The following is an 18,184-nucleotide window of genomic DNA, read 5'->3' as shown; positions in this document are numbered from 1 at the left end:
AACTCAATCCTGACCTTCATTTACAGCCCCTTTGGGTAATTCATTGTCCAGTCCTTATCTCTCAGCAGACAGTGCTAGTTGATGTGCTTTGTTTTATGGCTACTTTTCCATGAGGAAATGGGGTGAAATAGCTAATTTATTTCACTTAGGTGACTAGATCTTCCTGGAAACACCTCATATTTCCTCATTACATGTTGGTGCTTTTCCACCTACTGGCAGGAAATGCTGGGAACTCCAGAAACTCTGTGACAAAAGCATCAGTTTCTCCTGCTACTCCCTCTTCAGTGTTTCCTACCTCATGAGTCTTCACAGCACATCCAAGAATGAAGGGACAGTTGAGCTCTCCCCAGGCAAAGAAAGGTGGGGAGCCACACTCCTCTTTCTCTAAGCATATGTGTACTGTGGAGCTGGAAGGTGTAACTTCCAGTTCAAGGAGACATATTTGTTCTAGCTGTGATTAAGCTAGTGAGCTAAAAATAGAAGTGTCACCACAGTGGAACACATGGCAGGAGAGGCTTGTTAGATAAGTATGTACCAGGATCATATTTAGGGGTAACTACATTTCTGTTCTTAGCATGTTAGCTCATGTATGTCTCCTCAAGCTGGAATTCACACCTTCCAGCTCCAGTATAGATACACCCTAATTCTGCTTGACTGCATTTTAATGTTTTCTAATATTTTTTTATTCATACTCTAGTTACAGACAATATAAATCTCATACCTGCTCTGCTGAGTGACTCTTGAATATACATATGCATGAACTGAATACCAAACAGCTCCCGTTCCTCCTCCTCTTCAGTATTCTTGCATGGGGGAAGTGTTACCTGCAGCTGCATTGGGTTGTCTCTGAAGTTGACAAATCTGGTAATTCATCAGAAAACATGACTCTTGGAGGTCCTTTCCTCCCCGACAGAGGACAACTGTTTGAAAACTAAATTAGGCTTCACTGAACAGTGCTTCAGCAAAAGAAAATGTAATTAAGGGCAATTTCTGAGGACATTATCTTTCAAGTAGTTTCTCTACTTAATGGTAGTGTGTCATGTGTTTATCTTAACTGATTTAGAAATAGTCTTCATCTGAACATTATTTACATCACTTCTTAAAATGGTTTCTGTGCCAAACTTGTAGTTTGTACAGTTTAACAAGGAATCCCTATCATGTTTAACATTTTGTGCACACACTTGAAAATATAGGCCTTAGTACCTGTGATCAGTGCCAAGGCAAGTTCAAGCAAATCTAGCATCTCCAGTGAACAAATTCAGGTGTTCTTACTATCCCTATGTTTATTTAAGTACATGTTTGTACTGCACAGTAAGATAACGTTATACATTTTCATAATATTTTGACATCGGGATACAGAAGCAGATGTTTACTCTGAAACCAGAACAAAATATTTAAATTAGATCTATTGCACATGAGAATTTTTATTTTTGGTCATGAAAACCTGCTGCAGAGTTTATGCATCCCTAGATATAGTAGCATCCCCAAATAACTTGAAACCTAGGATTTGCCATACTACATCAGAGCAGGTGGGTATGAACTCAACTGGCTATCCCGAGCCCCCACTCATGCTACCTGGCTGCACTGCTATTTTTACCATAGTAGCTCAAATAGCGCTTGCACAGGTACGTGTACGCAAGCTGGGAATTACACCCTCAGCTTTCAGTGGAGACATAGCCTTAATCTGGTATCCTGTCTCTGAGAATGGTGAATACCAAATACTTAAGAGAAAGCAACAAGAACCTTGCCATAGTGAATGAAAAAAACAATCTGCCCATAAGGATTCGAAATAAGTTTTCCCCTGTCAGTTCTTAGTTAGCATCTTGAAGCATTAAGATTTATAGCTCATACATTTTTATCCTCAAATATAAACAGATATTCTCATTCATATCCTAATATCTAATCCTTTTTTGAAGGATTTTAGGTTCTTGACCTCACTGATATCTTGTGGCAGTGAATTCCCCAGGTGAAATTTATGTTTTATAAAAAGTTCTCCTTTTTAGTTTTTCATTGTTGCTTTTCAATTTTTGTCCCTTGTTCTTGTGTTATGAGAGAGGCTAAAATAGTGATGCCCAACTGTTCCACTGAAAGCCAGCATCCACAACCCTCACAGATCAAGAAGAGCCTAAAGATTCCTTTAATCCTTGGGACTCTAAATATTTACATTTGCAATAAATCCATTTGGTGAAATGAAGGAATTCAATACTGTCACAAAACTTTCTGGGCCAGATTCTCACCTGGCATAAATCTGTAGTTCCACTGATTTCAATGGAGCTATACCATGGAGTTCACACCAGCTGAGGATCTGGCTCCCTATCTCCTCTTTGTTATGCAGCAGTCTGCACCATGTGATATTGGGGAATTTTTAAAAGCAGCCTTTAGGTGCCTGCAGTGTTGTTTATATTTTACCTGAGATTTGTCATTTGTTGCATGCAAGCAGGAATATCCCGAAGTTTGTTGTTGCTGAGGACAAGCGTACTCAGATTTTTCATATGACTGATGGTTTCTGGTAAATGGGTTATTTCATTCCGTTGGAGCCATAAAGTATGTAGGTTCTCCATTCTGTAGAAGTAGAGGTTTCTACAGTTAATCCAGCATTAGGGAATACTTGATGATTAACCATTAATTTAAAGGAGTTGATTCACTTCAACAGTCATGTATCTGATATAAAGAATGTAGTAACGCTTAACAGCATGTGTAATTCTGTGGGCAAGTTAATGACAGAAAGGTAAGGGAGGTGTCATTTGATTCATAAAATCTACAGAATCATAATTTCAGTGATTTCATCTGAACATTATTTATATCACTTCTTAAAACAGTTCCTATGTTGAACATGTAGTGTGTACAGTTTAACATAGAGCTGGGCTAACTAGTGGGATGACTAAGTTTGAAGGGGATGCAGAAACTGGCATCTGCATCCTTGGCTCATGGACATGTTCAATGGGTGTCACCCTATGGCATAGTAGAAGGGATGTGCTGCCCTCCCCGGCTCCCAGCTCCACACCACTGGTTGGTAGAAATTTTGATAATACAATGTGATACATTTGAAAGCCTTTTCTCCCACGGACACAAAAGTACCAAATATGGCAAACCTAGGACAATTATGTAGAACATATGTAGATATATATTCAAGAAAAATCAACTGTTAAAATTATATTTTAACATAAGGATGCATTGATTGCCTAAAAAAGGACATTAATCTTAGGAACACAGGTTGAAGATAGGTTTCAGAGTTGAAAATTTCTAAAGCAAGATTTAACTTGACAACAGGAATTTAATGTCTTAAGTATCAACTCAGTTGCAAGCAATTTTCCTTCTGAAAAAAAAAATTAGTTCTCATAATGAAATATTCTTTGAGATATTCCAGTTATTTTAACAATATAAGTAGATAATGCCATTTTAGAATAAGCAGCACAATCTTAAGTAGCTTGCTTTATTTTGTTATAAAGTCAACTTTGATACTTGTTAATATTTTAGAACAGAGTTGGGTAACTAGATTTTCAGTGCAATGGAATTAAAACTAAGAATGTTTTTTTTTTACCTGTCAATGGTGTCCGGGAGTTGCTGAAGTTTGTTGCTTCCCATGTCTAACCATTCTAGACTTGGCAAGTTCAGGAGAGCTGAAGGGATGGTAGTAAACTGGTTCATACTCAGATCTACATGGTAAAGCTTCTTTAGGTCACTGAGCTAAATAGAAAAAGGAAGACTCATTAATATGATTCCTTAATGCACATTTGTACAGACTGTGCAGTAAGTGATGTTCCATCAGACCTGCTATTTAACTATCTTGGCCACAAAGACAGAAAAATTCTGAAAATACAACATGTTCTGGAATCCATGCCAGACAAGTAATTCTGAGTTGTATGAGATAAGACAGAGGGCCAGAATCTCATTTACACTATTGCTCCAGTGATGTAAAGAGACTTCAGTATAAATAAGAATCTGGTCTAGAGTCTTAAAACTGATTTTTGTCAGGAACCATTCACTTGACTTCATAAAATAGGGTGACCAGACAGCAAGTGTGAAAAATCGGGACAGGGAGTGGGGGTAATAGGAGCCTATATAAGACAAAACCCCAAATATCAGGACTGTCCCTTTAAAATCAGGACTCTGGTCATCCTATTATAAAATATTGCTAACATTGCTAGTCAAACAGCCAGATAAATTTGGTAATGTCTGGTATTCAGTTAATATTCTATATTTATTTATTTTAAAGCTGCCCATTTGTCGGTTTTACGGACATAATGTTTGAACTTAATTCTGCAAGGCACAGAGCACCCTCAGTCTCCAGTAAAGGCTGTGGGAATTGAGGTTACTTTAATACCTGTCAGAACTGTAATTTTTGTAACAAATATCGGAAGTATTTGGTTACTTTGTATTCATGGGACTAATACGGAGATCTGGATCCCTTTTCACATGTATGTCATCACTTACAATTCAGCCCAGGTAAGTAGAGAGCAAAAGTTATTACACTCAGCTGTTCTGTATCTGTGAAAGGAGTTAATTCACTTCTTTGTGCACATGCAGTTGTCTGTATCACACAAATCACTACCACAAGCAGCAGTCTTTGTAGAGAGACCGGTAATTGAATGGGGAGGGAATGAACTATGCCAGGGTGGCCAAACTTACTCACCCTCCAAGCCACATACAACAGTCTTCAGAAGTTTGAGAGATGGGAGGCGCCTGCCGAGGCTCAGGGCTTCAGCTGTGCAGGAGGGGCCGGGCAGAGCTCAGGGCTTCAGCCCCGCTTCTGCTGAAGCCCAAGCACTGGCAAGCACGCCCCACAAGGCAGAATCCCCTAGGCCAGCCACCTTTCCTCAGGGCAGAAGCCCCAAGCTCCCCCCCCCATCCTCAGTCTGGTAGGCAGAGAATTGGGGAGGGTATGGGGGATCCACGAGCCACACTTTAACTGTAAAAGAGCCACATATGATTTGCAAGCCACAGTTTGGCCACCCTGAACTATGCTCTCACTCTTAAAGGTGACTTCTCTAAGGTCATACTTGAGCCAGTGGGCCAGATCCTCAGCTGGTGTAAAACAGCATAGTTTAATTAAAATCAATGGCCTGATGCCAGTTTACACCAGCTAAGCCGCTGGCCCATTATTTATATACTCCCCTGTAAGCCTGGGCAAAATTAGGCTCAGTTCCTGCAAATATTTAGTTACTCATGTGGTTAGTTCCATTGGCTCCCATGGAACTATTCATATAAACAAAGTTTATGCATATTGTTAAATATTTGTAAAATCAATGTTTTAAAAATAAAGTGAAAACAACCCATCTATTAGACAGTTCATGTAAGACTTTCCATTGGAAATGTACTGTCATTTTAAAGTCTAGAAGAAAACAGAAGTTCAATTTTTTTCCTGAGAATTTTTTTAGCTAGTGAAAACATTTAGTATATACCGATAAACAGAAGTAATTGTTTTTCTCAAACCTGAAGTGGAAGGTCACAGATATCCCTGTTCACAGCCAGTTCCAGTCTGCGCAGGCTGATGCAGTTACTTAGCTCTTTCGGAACAGACTTAATTTTATTATAACTGAGAAGCAGCTCTTGGAGGTTAGGCAGCTGGCCTGCAAAGGCAATAATTAAAGAGAATGCACCTGAATATTGGGTCTGAGGAATAAATTAAACCTTTCAGCTATGAAGTACTGAACTGCATGTGCACAGTTACTTCATTGTGTTGGCTCATTAGCGTAGTGTGAGTGCTCTTGGTCTACTTGAAATAAAGACGCAGTTAATGAAAATTATGGGATGTGGTGTGACAGCTGCTTAATCCAGAAGCAGTGCTACAACTGAGGCATGGTCTACACTATGGGGTTAGGTCAAATTTAGCCACATGAGATCGATTTAAGAATGACTGCATCCACACAACCGATCCCATTCCATCGACCTAAAGGGCTCTTAAAATGGACTTTTGTACTCCTCTCCGACGAGGGAAGTAGCGCTAAAATTCTCCTTGCTGGGTCGAATTTGGGGTAGTGTGGATGCAAATCGACAGTATTGGCCTCTGGGAGCTATCCCAGAGTGCTCCATTGTGACTGCTCTGGACAGCACTTTGAACTCTGATGCACTAGCCAGGTACACAGGAAAAGCCCCGGAACTTTTGAATTTCATTTCCTGTTTGATCAGTGTGGCAAACTCAGCAGCACTGGTGACCATGCAGTCCTTCCAGAATCACAAACGAGCTCCAGCATGGACCAAAAGGGAGACACTGGATCTGATTGCTGTATGGGGAGAAGCATCTGTGCAGGCCAAACTCCGATCAAAAAGAAGAAATGCAAATATATTTGCCAAAATCTCATAGGGCATGTTGGACAGAGGCTACAACAGGAACACACAGCAGTGCTGTGTGAAAGTTAAGGAGCTCAGGCAAGCCTACCGAAAGACAAAGGAGGTAAACGGTTGCTCCGGGTCAGAGCCCCATACATGCCACTTCTATGATCGGCTGCATGGCATTCTAGGGCAGGACCCTACAAGTATCCCATCACTGTCTGTGGACACCTGCAACAGGGGAGTCTCATGCAACAGGGAGGAGGATTTGGGGGATGAGAAAGAGGAGGAGGAGAATGCACAGGAGGCAAGCGGTGAATCCGTCCTCCCCAGCAACCAGGACCTTTTCATCACCCTGGAGCCAATACCCTCCCTAGGTGGGATCCCCAACCTTGAAGCCGGAGAAGGCACCTCTAGTGAGTGAACATTTGTAACTACAGTACAGGGTTTAAAAGCAATTGTGTTTAATGTTTGATTTGCCCTGAAGAATTGGGATGATCTCCTGGAGGTACTCGGAAAGCCTTTCCAAAAGGTTTCTGGGGAGGGCTGCCTTATTTCCTCCTCCATGGTAGGACACTTTATCACACCAAGCCAGTAGCAAATATTCTGGAACCATTGCAGCACAAAGCATGGCAGCCAATGGTCCTGGGTTTTGGTCGCATTCAAACAACATTCGGTCTATATCTTTCTGTGTTAGCCTCAGTACAGTGATATCATTCATGGTCACCTGGTTGAAATAGGGGAATTTTTGTAAGGGAACAGTAAAAGGACCCCGTTCATGCTGGGCTGTTTGCGCTTGGCTAAAAGGGATCATCCCGGAGAATAGACACACGGTGGGGTGGTGGTAGGTGCACTCACGATGACATGTTTTCCGTGCTCATGCAGTCCTCCTGTACTGATAGTTTTCAGAGTAGCAGCCGTGTTAGTCTGTATTCGCAAAAAGAAAAGGAGTACTTGTGGCACCTTAGAGACTAACAAATTTATTAGAGCATAAGCTTTCGTGAGCTACAGCTCACTTCAGCTCACTTCATCGGATGCATCCGATGAAGTGAGCTGAAGTGAGCTGTAGCTCACGAAAGCTTATGCTCTAATAAATTTGTTAGTCTCTAAGGTGCCACAAGTACTCCTTTTCTTCATGGAGAAATAGTTTTACTTTGTGTAATGACTCATCCATTCCCAGTCTCTATTCAAGCCTAAGTTAATTGTATCCAGTTTGCAAATTAATTCCAATTCAGCAGTCTCTCGTTGGAGTCTGTTTTTGAAGCTTTTTTGTTGAAGTATAGCCACTCTTAGGTCTGTGATCGAGTGACCAGAGAGATTGAAGTGTTCTCCAACTGGTTTTTGAATGTCCACTTCCTGGACACTACAGTGCTAATAAGCGATGGTCACGTAAACACCACCCTATATCGGAAACCTACTGACCGCTATTCCTACCTACATGCCTCTAGCTTTCATCCAGATCATACCACTCGATCCATTGTCTACAGCCAAGCGCTACGATATAACCGCATTTGCTCCAACCCCTCAGACAGAGACAAACACCTACAAGATCTCTATCATGCATTCCTACAACTACAATACCCACCTGCTGAAGTGAAGAAACAGATTGACAGAGCCAGAAGAGTACCCAGAAGTCACCTACTACAGGACAGGCCCAACAAAGAAAACAACAGAACGCCACTAGCCATCACCTTCAGCCCCCAACTAAAACCTCTCCAACTCATCATCAAGGATCTACAACCTATCCTGAAGGACGACCCATCACTCTCACAGATCTTGGGAGACAGACCAGTCCTTGCTTACAGACAGCCCCCCAATCTGAAGCAAATACTCACCAGCAACCACACACCACACAACAGAACCACTAACCCAGGAACCTATCCTTGCAACAAAGCCCGTTGCCAACTCTGTCCACATATCTATTCAGGGGATACCATCATAGGGCCTAATCACATCAGCCACACTATCAGAGGCTCCTTCACCTGCGCATCTACCAATGTGATATATGCCATCATGTGCCAGCAATGCCCCTCTGCCATGTACATTGGCCAAACTGGACAGTCTCTACGTAAAAGAATGAATGGACACAAATCAGACATCAAGAATTATAACATTCAAAAACCAGTTGGAGAACACTTCAATCTCTCTGGTCACTCGATCACAGATCTAAGAGTGGCTATACTTCAACAAAAAAGCTTCAAAAACAGACTCCAACGAGAGACTGCTGAATTGGAATTAATTTGCAAACTGGATACAATTAATTTAGGCTTGAATAGAGACTGGGAATGGATGAGTCATTACACAAAGTAAAACTATTTCCCCATGGTATTTCTCCCTCCCACCCCACCCCCCACTGTTCCTCTGATATTCTTGTTAACTGCTGGAATTAGCCTACCTTGCTTGTCACCATGAAAGGTTTTCCTCCTTCCCCCCCCCGCTGCTGGTGATGGCTTATCTTAAGTGATCACTCTCCTTACAGTGTGTATGATAAACCCATTGTTTCATGTTCTCTGTGTGTGTGTATATAAATCTCTCCTCTGTTTTTTCCACCAAATGCATCCGATGACGTGAGCTGTAGTTCACGAAAGCTTATGCTCTAATAAATTTGTTAGTCTCTAAGGTGCCACAAGTACTCCTTTTCTTTGTACTGATAGTGTACAGCTTAATGCATGGAGGCATTTAGTGGTAGAGGCCAGGAAAGAATTAAGTGAGTGCAAAGAGCAGAGGCAGGATGCAATGCTGAGGCTAATGGGGCAGCAAACGGACATGATGAAAGGTTTCAGAGTAGCAGCCATGTTAGTCTGTATTTGCAAAAAGAAAAGGAGTACTTGTGGCACTTTAGAGACTAACAAATTTATTTGAGCATAAACTTTTGTGAGCTACAGTGCATCCAATGAAGTGAACTGTAGCTCATGAAAGCTTATGCTCAAATAAGTTTGTTAGTCGCTAAGGTGCCACAAGTACTCCTTTTCTTTTTGGACATGATGAAGTGTCTGTTGGGGGAGCAAATGCAGATGATGAAGCGTCTGTTGGAGCTGCAGGAAAGCCAACAAGAGCACAGACCCCCGCTGCATCCACAGTATAACCCTCCTCCCCAAGTTCCATATCCACCTCACCCAGATGTCCAAAAACATGGAGGGGAGGCTCTGGGCACCCAGCCACTCCACTCCAGAGGATGGCCCAAGCAACAGAAGGCTGTCATTCAAATAGTTTGATTTTTAGTGTGGCTACAATAAACAATGTGGCCTTGTCCTTCCCTTCTCCCGCAGCCCACCTGGGCTACCTTGTCAGTTATCTCATTTTTGTTTTAATTAATAAAGAAAGAATGCATGGTTTCAAAACAATAGTTACTTTATTTCAAAGTGGGGAGGGTGGTTGGTTTACAGGGAATTAAAATGAACAAAGGAGGCGGGTTTGCATCAAGGAGAAACACACAAAACCGAAGCCTGGCCAGTCATGAAACTGGTTTTCAAACCCTCTCTGATGCACAGCGTGCCTTGCTGTGCTCTTCTAATTGCCCTGGTGTCTGGCTGCTCAAAATCGGACACCAGGCAATTTGCCTCAACCTCCCACCCCACCATAAATGTCTTCCCCCTTACTCTCATAGATATTATGGAGCACACAGCAAGCAGCAATAACAATGGGAATGTTGGTTGTGTTGAGGTCTGATCTAGTCAGCAAACAGCGCCAGCGAGCTTTTAAACATCCAAAGGCACATTCTACCACAGTTCTGCACGTGCTCAGCCTATAGTTGAACTGCTCCTTACTACTGTCCAAGCTGCCTGTGTAAGGCTTCATGAGCCATGGGAGCAAGGGGTAGGCTGGATGCCCAAGGATAACTATTGGCATTTCAACATCCCCAATGGTAATTTTCTGGTCTGGGAAGTAAGTCCCTTCTTGCAACTGCTTGGACAACCCGGAGTTCCTAAAAATGCGAGCGTCATGCATATTTCTTGATCATCCCACGTTGATGTCAGTGAAACATCCCTTGTGATCCACCAGTACTTGCAGCACCATTGAGAATACCCCCTGCGGTTCACATACTGGTTGCAAGGTGGTCCAGTGCCAAGATGGGGATATGCATTCTGTCTGTTGTCCCACCACAGTTAGGGAACCCCATTACAGCAAAGCCATCCAGTATGACCGGCACATTTCCCAGAGTTACTACTCTTGATAACAGAACGTCAATGATTGCATTGGCTGCTTGGATCACAGCAGCCCCCACAGTAGACTTGCCCACTCCAAATTGATTCCCGACTGACCAGTAGCAGTCAGGCATTGCAAGTTTCCACAGGGCTATCGCCACTCGCTTCTCAACTGTCAGGGCAGCTCTCATCTTGGTATTCCTGTACTTTGGGGTGGGGGATAGCAACTCACAGTATTCCAGGAAAGTGGCCTTACGCATGCAAAAGTTTCACAGCCACTGTGAATCATCCCATACCTGCAACACTATGTGGTCCCACCAGTCTGCACTTGTTTGTCTGGCCCAGAATCGGCATTCCACTGTATCAACCAGCCCCACTGCCGCCATGATGTCCCAATTGCCACAGCCCATGCTTTCAGGAATGTCCATGTCCGTGTCCATGTCCTCATCAAAATCCTCCTCTTGCTGGCATCTCTTAGCCCAGTTCTGCATATACTCCAGCATAATGCGCAAGGTGTTTACTATGCTCACAACAGCAGTGGTGACGGTGAGGTGAGCGGGCTCCATGCTTGCGGTGGAATGGCGTCTGCACGGGTAATCCAGGAAAAAAGGCACGAAACGATTGTCTACCATTGCTTTCACAGAGGGAGGGGTGACTGACGACATGTACCTGAAACCACCTGCAACAATGTATTTGCCCCATCAGCATTGGGAGCTTAACCCAGAATTCCAATGGGCAGCAGAGACTGCGGGAACTGTGGAATAGCTACCCACAGTGCTCTGCTCTGTAAGTCGATCCTAGCCACAGTAGTGAGGATGCACTCCATAGACTTAATGCACTTAGTGGGGACATACACAATCGACTGTATAAAATCAATTTCTAAAAATCGACTTCTATAAAATCGACCTAATTTCGTAGTGTAGACATACCCCCAGTAACACAGAATGGCTTGTTTTTGTTGTTGTTTTTAAATACCACTTACCAATCTCTTTAGGTACCTTTTCAATGGCATTTCGGGATAGGTCCAGTACAATGAGATTTTGAAACCTTCCAATGAATTCAGGAATTTTCACCAAACTAATTCTGTGAAGCTGCCATTCCTGGAGGTGGTTCAGTTTCAGTAAGCAAGAAGGTAACATCTAAAAATAATAAAAAATAAAATCAGAAGGAAATTCCACTGAGTTTATGGAATGAAAATGGACTAATTGTTAGTATAGGAAGATTTTGGAAACATGGACATTTAGATTTACGCTGGAGAGAAAGGAAACAGTTTTGTTTTTCTGATCACTAGACCATATAACATGCAAAAATTAATTCCCATTACACCTCAAGAATAACCAGCCCTTCTGTTTGCACCCAGAACTTAGGCTCCTGCACTGCTAACACTCAGCAATGCAAGATCCCAAAACCAAAACAAATAAAAATATTTGAACTTAAATGATGTTTAGTGTCTGTCATGTGGATTTTATAACATCTGTTCAAAACAAAACGACATTGTTAGGTAACTGCATTGTAGAATTTATTTACACGTTTTATATTTAAAAAGGTATATTTTATAAACCCATAACTTCCAAGATTGTACAACATTTCTAAATAATTGCTTGCTATAAAATGATTATAGAATAGATTTAGTAATTTAGTTTGAAATTCATTGCTCTGAGTGGATTACACAAGATTTGTGTGAGATGAAGGGACTGTGGTTTGTAGGGAATTAAATCTTTCCCAAATTCTTGTGTAAGACACATCACCTCCCTGGACTGGAGCAGGCACCATGGCTGTTACAGTGTAAGCTGAAGTCACACCTTCACCAGCCTGTACCTGATCCAACTCCCATCAATGCCAATGGAAAGATTCCCAATGACTTAAAAGGAAAATTGGCTCAGGCATCTTGTCTTCAACTTCTCCTTCATGGTGGACACTGGAACTAGCATAAAGCCAGTTCTGCAACCTGCAGGGATTGGCAGGGTCCATCCTGCCACATACTTGCAGCTGCCCACCTTTCATGCACTGGAACCACAGTGGTCCCACTGTTCTGAGACCCTCTATGCCATTTGATGAATTTCACCCTTAGAGAGAGAAGAGAAAAAACCCCAAGAAATCTTTTCATTTTGTTTACAACACGTGACTTTCAGATTACAATATATATCTGTGTAGTTCTGGGGCATTAGCAAAATTAATACTTCTTGAATTAAATGAATAAGACATAAAATACCATTAAGTTTTCCTGTTCATGTTGGAAGACTTTCTGGGCTGTGGGTTAGTGGTGAAATTACTTAGCATTCAATATTCTACTGTTAGAGTAAGCAAGTTTAATTTCAATACAATCAGGTTTTATTTACATTCACAGCAATAATTCAACTCTCTGTCCATGATCATCTGTGTACTGTGCTGAACATATTGTGGGTACTTAATAGATGAAAAGTAATATAAGTAGCTGGGCTAACGATGTAAAATAGCTTAACTCTGTAATTCACTAACCATGCAACCCAAACAATTTCCTATTAATATTACCTTCCATTCTTCTTGTTCTATCTTTAATATAACCCTTCCATCTTCAGTGATGACTTTTTCTTTGAGCTTGGCTAAACTGACTCTTTCTTCCCAGACAAGCGTCAGTCTACAAAACAAAGAACTCTTTTTAGTTGTGCAGCTATTAATATGAGCAACATTTACTATCCTATTTTGGTTTCAGAGTAGCAGCCGTGTTAGTCTGTATTCGCAAAAAGAAAAGGAGTACCGGTGGCACCTTAGAGACTAACAAATTTATTAGAGCATAAGCTTTCGTGAGCTACAGCTCACTTCATCGGATGCATCCGATGAAGTGAGCTGTAGCTCACGAAAGCTTATGCTCTAATAAATTTGTTAGTCTCTAAGGTGCCACCGGTACTCCTTTTCTTTTTATCCTATTTTGATTGCCTGACATAGCAAAGAGGCAACTTTTTGGTGAGAAGCCTTCATGGAGGTCAGACAAGTATTTATCTTAATGGGATGCTAGATACACTTTGGGAGGGCTGGAAATGTAGCAGTTCATTGGCTTAGAGCATTTACAGGCATTCTAATGTTTTGGGTAATGTAAAATGTTTTGCAATTCTGTGAGATCATATTTTAAAATCTGTATGAAGTAAATTATTTTATAGAGATAAACTAACTTCTTCCATCAAGTTTTATAATGTTTCACTAAGAACAATAGGGGAAAAAAATAATGGAAGGGGACTGTCCCAAAGATCATTCATTTTAAGGGAAGCTTGTAGTTTTTTTATGGGTGGGAGAAGCACTAAACTTCCTTAATCTTTTCACTTACACAGCCTCTAGCTGCTATAACATAGATTATCCATCCACAGACAGCAATCTGGTCACAGACAAAGGAGAGTTGACTTCTTTACATTCATATGTATGAAGTCATCTTGAATTCAAGTAAAGGTCATGCAAGTTATCATAGACTAATAACTAAAGTTAAGAGATCAAAATAATATTAAGTGGAGACTGTTTCTAAATGGAGGGCACTTGTCAACAACTCATGCTATAAAAACATGAAGAATTTCTTTTACACTAGTGTAGCTCTATGAAGACAGTGGACACTATTGTAGTTTGATATATATGCCAGTGGAATGAGCAGATGCACTAATTTCTATTTACAGTTGAACGTAATTCTCTGGTAGACCTGAGTCTACAATCAGATTCCTTTCAATTGGAATTTTACCAGAGCAAAAATTGCAGGATTGGATCTTACATGTTCCAGAAAAGACCAACCATATCTCCTGTGTTTAGTTTCACATTTCTTCCTAACTGCTTAGGAACATACCTGCCTACAGCCCTCTGTCTGAATTCCTTTTCCTTCCGTAGTTCTTCATTTATTTTCTGAATTCTCACTTCCCAAAGTGTCTTAACAGCAGAGAACGATCCAATGCATGGTGCAGTTTCAGTCATGGTTCTTACACATTCCAGTTCAGCTTTTGAATAGCACACTGATTGCCATCATCATTATAATCCAACATATGAGCTGGACATGCCAGAAGGAGACATCAATGTAAAAAAATTGATATGCCTGTTTGATTAATTAAACACAAACAATCAGTGAGCAGAGCTGATGGAACTCGCATCAACTGACTCCTGTCACGTATATAGAATAGTTAATCATGTGTTCCTAGTTACCTCGTTGTATAATACAAGAATAAGGAGATAAGAATATCCATACTGGGTCAGAGCAAAGGTCCATCTAGCCCAGTATCCTGTCTTCCGACAGTGGCCAATGCCAGGTGCCCCAGAGGGAATGCACAGAACAGGTAATCATCAAGTGATCCATCCCCTGTCGCCCATTTCCAGCTTCTGGCAAAGAGAGGCTAGGGACACCATCCCTGCCATCCTGGCTAATAGCCATTGAGGGATCGATCTTCCATGAACTTATCTAGTTATTTTTAGAACCTTGTTATAGTCTTGGCCTTCACAACATCCTCTGTCAAGGAGTTCCACAGTTTGACTGTGCGTGGTGTGGAAAAATACTTCCTTTTGTTTGTTTTAAACCTGCTGCCTATTAATTTCATTTGGAGTTCTTGTGTTATGAGGAGTAAATAACACTTCCTTATTTACTTTCTCCATACCAGTCATGACTTTATAGACCTCTATCATATCCCCCCCTTAGTTATCTCTTTTCCCAGTCTTATTAATCTCTCCTCATACGGAAGCCGTTCCATACCCTAATAATTTTTGTTGCTCTTTTCTGACCCTTTTCCAATTCCAATATTCAATTAAGTTGAAAGGTAAAAACAGCGAGAAGATCATACATTCTACTCAGCACAGCATTAGCCTGTGGAAGTCACTGCCATGAGCTGTCATTGAGTCCAAGAGCTTGGTAGGATTCAAAAAAGGTCAGAGTCTAATACAGATTGTGAGAACATCCATAGTGACATAAACCAAGATTAAAAAGTATAAGGGTTAACCTTTATGCTTCAGGGGATCAGTCAACCACTAGTGGCCTGGGGTTAGGAAGAAAGCTGCCATATAGGCCAGCTACTAATAATAGCCTGTTCAACTCTAGTGCCCGACAGGAAGGACACCTGGTCATTTCTGTGCTCCTGTCTGGAACAGTTCCTCTCAGCCACTCTTGTATTGGGTTTTTGTATTCTAGAAATGGGCTAGAACCATGAAGTTCAGATCTGGCGCTGAACTCTCCCAAAGTTTGGGGCAGGGTTAGATTGGGGTTCAGGATTGGCGTATAGATTTGCAGGGCTCTGTAGTAATGCTAAGTCCACACTAAACATTGCATCTCATTTTTTATTATAAATGCCTCCTACTTGATGGGAGAGAGAGAGGGAATACTGTCTCAAACACCCAGCTCCAGTCTGAAAAGCCTGAGAATGTTTTTTCAGCCAGATAGACGGCTTGTCCTCCAACAATGAAAGGGGAATATCGGTCTTTTCTCTATAAACATCTTTCTTCCAATGGCCAGTGCAGAGTCACTTGTTTGAAGGAATCTTTCCCAACATGTTTTCTTTTAGCTGGCCTTTTAAATGTGGCAGAGCCAAACTAGCTGCTGCACTACAATGGCTATTTGGTACCTACTTGCTAGATATTTCTGCATCCAAGCTGATAAGTATTCCTACTATGTTTTCCCTTTCTCTTATTATTGCAGAGGTGTATCAATAGCCAGATTGTATATAGGGTCTTACATCAAAGAAATATCGAAGAATACAAAAAGGTAGAAAACGTATAAAGAAATGAACACTTGAAAATGGCTCCTCATTGGAAAGAAAGTATAGACTGGAGAATGAAGTTCCTCTGGAGCTACACTGATGTAAAAAAGAATTTGGTCCAACTATTTTTGCACTGCTAATTCTTAATGTGCTGTAAGAATAGAAGCTGTTGAGGGGAAGATGGAGGTTTTGAGAGCTGGGGCTGCTGATGCCCAGGAAGGTGTGAGAGGTAGTTTAGTTTTGGAGCTCCCAAAAAGTAGCTAAGGCTTTTTTTTTGCAATGGAGAATGGATGCATCTTCCTCTTCTTCTCTCCCCCCCATGGGTATGAACACAAACATCTTGATGTATATTTGGAGATTAACTCTCCACCCCAGTAGCCCTTACCAGTAACCAGTTGCGCATTGCTCCTCATCCCAATATCTGCATTTGCACCCAACATGACTATACATATTAGCTAAAGGTTTCTGTTAAATGATTCATAACTGAATTTAAATTATTATTAGTAGGCTTCAGAGTTAACTTTCATTGAGACAGCTCAGTCAGTTCCTGCTTCTCATAACTATTATTTTAGGCTGTTTGGAGACTGGGAAAACAACATTCCAGCAGTTGACATTCAATTCAAATTCCTGTACTATAAACTTATGTCATGTCAGGAACTGTATTTGCTATGTGTCTGTGATACCTAACTTAAGGGGCCCCCAACCCCTGACTGGAACTTCTAATGCTACTTGTAATACTAAAAATTTGAAGGTTTTTTTGGCCATTTTTTAAAATTAAAACTTAGTTTTTGGACCACTGTTCTGTGGCAGATGGTGGATTCTTCAGTAAATTACACAACTACAGAAATCATGGAACACATGAGGCCCCAAGTATAGGCTTTTGTTTTCAAACAGATGTAAGTATGTAACAAGAAGACTATGAAAAGCTAAAAGAAGAACGTTTTGACCCCACCCTCTATACTTCTTTCTGGTAGACACGATAATACAATAGTGATCATGAACTGCCAGCAATTCAGAAGTGCATTCACAATTTTAGCTGTAAAATAACTGCAAATGTACTGTCTTGTAACCAGAGCTCCTGCCCGTGATCACCTCCCCACATTCACTTCCAGACATATGGAAGCATTTTAGAGCTTACCTAAATCATTTGATGTATTCACAGATTTTCCACGACTCATTGATTTCTGTGCAAGAGCAGAGTGAGGTTATGAATCTTGTCTGTGTTACTAATGTCTGTCTCTGATACAGACTCCAATTAAATGAAACATAATGCCAGCCCAGTTCTAATTTTAATCCATGACATTGCTGGGATATCACATGGGACTACTTTGCAAAGCCACGGAGCATTTACCACTGAATGTCTTGCCATTTTTTGGAACACAATAAGCTGTGTAAACTGTTTATGGAATAAACAAACACAACAAACACAAATATCAATACTTGTGATCAAAAAGAACCAGTTAATATATTTGCTATGCCAAATAACACAAATCTAAACAAACTAGATTAGAGTTAGAATGACAATTGTTTGCTTTATACTGGCAATGTTTTGCTGCAAATAACACAGTTTCAGAAAAATATTAAATATTTGGCTACTGTGAAAAGTATTATAAAGCAAAATTAAACCCTAAAATGCACTGTATTTGGAAGAGAAAAGGGTTGCTTTATATTGTTCTGCTCAGTTACACTTGTAGTAAATTTAAACATCTGTGAAATTCCCAGACACTCTGCTATGCAGTTCTTTCTCTTCACAATAAAGTCCAAGGTACCCACTGAACAGCGATAGTACTGAACCAAGAAGTAGTTCATTCAGTGCTTCTGGATGCAGAAGGAAAAATTTGAGATGTTTTGTTTTTGCTGGTTTTTGGGTTTTTTTAAAAACTTTCATAAAGGGCCATATTGTCCTCCAGGCAGGAAAGACCTGCACAGGAAACTGAGTTTTACCTTGCAGGTATGATCCATCATCGGAGCTTGGATTAGAACAGGCAGAGGTTTGTCCTCTAAAACAGTGGTCTCCAAACTAGAGGGGTGGACAATGAGAGGCTGTCACAGTCATCGGGGTGCCTCTTGAGGGTTTGG

General features: G+C 41.1%; 1 protein-coding gene across 1 annotated transcript; it reads right to left on the bottom strand.

The window, feature by feature from the left end:
* Window positions 1-53: 53 nt before the first annotated feature.
* Window positions 54-17,604, bottom strand: LRRC39 (leucine rich repeat containing 39). The gene is made up of 8 exons (XM_043491072.1): window positions 17,244-17,604; window positions 14,218-14,460; window positions 12,927-13,032; window positions 11,398-11,554; window positions 5,434-5,570; window positions 3,542-3,687; window positions 2,410-2,562; window positions 54-861 (listed from the first exon to the last, which is right to left on the bottom strand). Exons 2-8 carry the CDS (start codon window positions 14,340-14,342, stop codon window positions 687-689), a joined length of 999 nt encoding a protein of 332 aa, XP_043347007.1. The 5' UTR covers window positions 14,343-14,460; window positions 17,244-17,604; the 3' UTR covers window positions 54-686.
* Between the last annotated feature and the right edge of the window lie 580 nt (window positions 17,605-18,184).

The sequence above is a fragment of the Dermochelys coriacea genome, chromosome 8 (assembly GCF_009764565.3).
Source record: "Dermochelys coriacea isolate rDerCor1 chromosome 8, rDerCor1.pri.v4, whole genome shotgun sequence".
Taxonomy (NCBI): domain Eukaryota; kingdom Metazoa; phylum Chordata; order Testudines; family Dermochelyidae; genus Dermochelys; species Dermochelys coriacea.
This window is presented reverse-complemented; position numbering and strand designations above follow the sequence as displayed.

Coding starts and splice junctions, on each gene's coding strand:
- LRRC39 (XM_043491072.1), bottom strand. CDS start 14,342: ATGACTGAAACTGCACCATGCATTGGATCGTTCTCTGCTGTTAAGACA. Junction 5,571..11,397: donor AAAGGTACCTAAAGAGATTG/GTAAGTGGTATT, acceptor TTGCCTTTGCAG/GCCAGCTGCCTAACCTCCAA. Junction 3,688..5,433: donor TCTGTGACCTTCCACTTCAG/GTTTGAGAAAAA, acceptor TTTTCTATTTAG/CTCAGTGACCTAAAGAAGCT.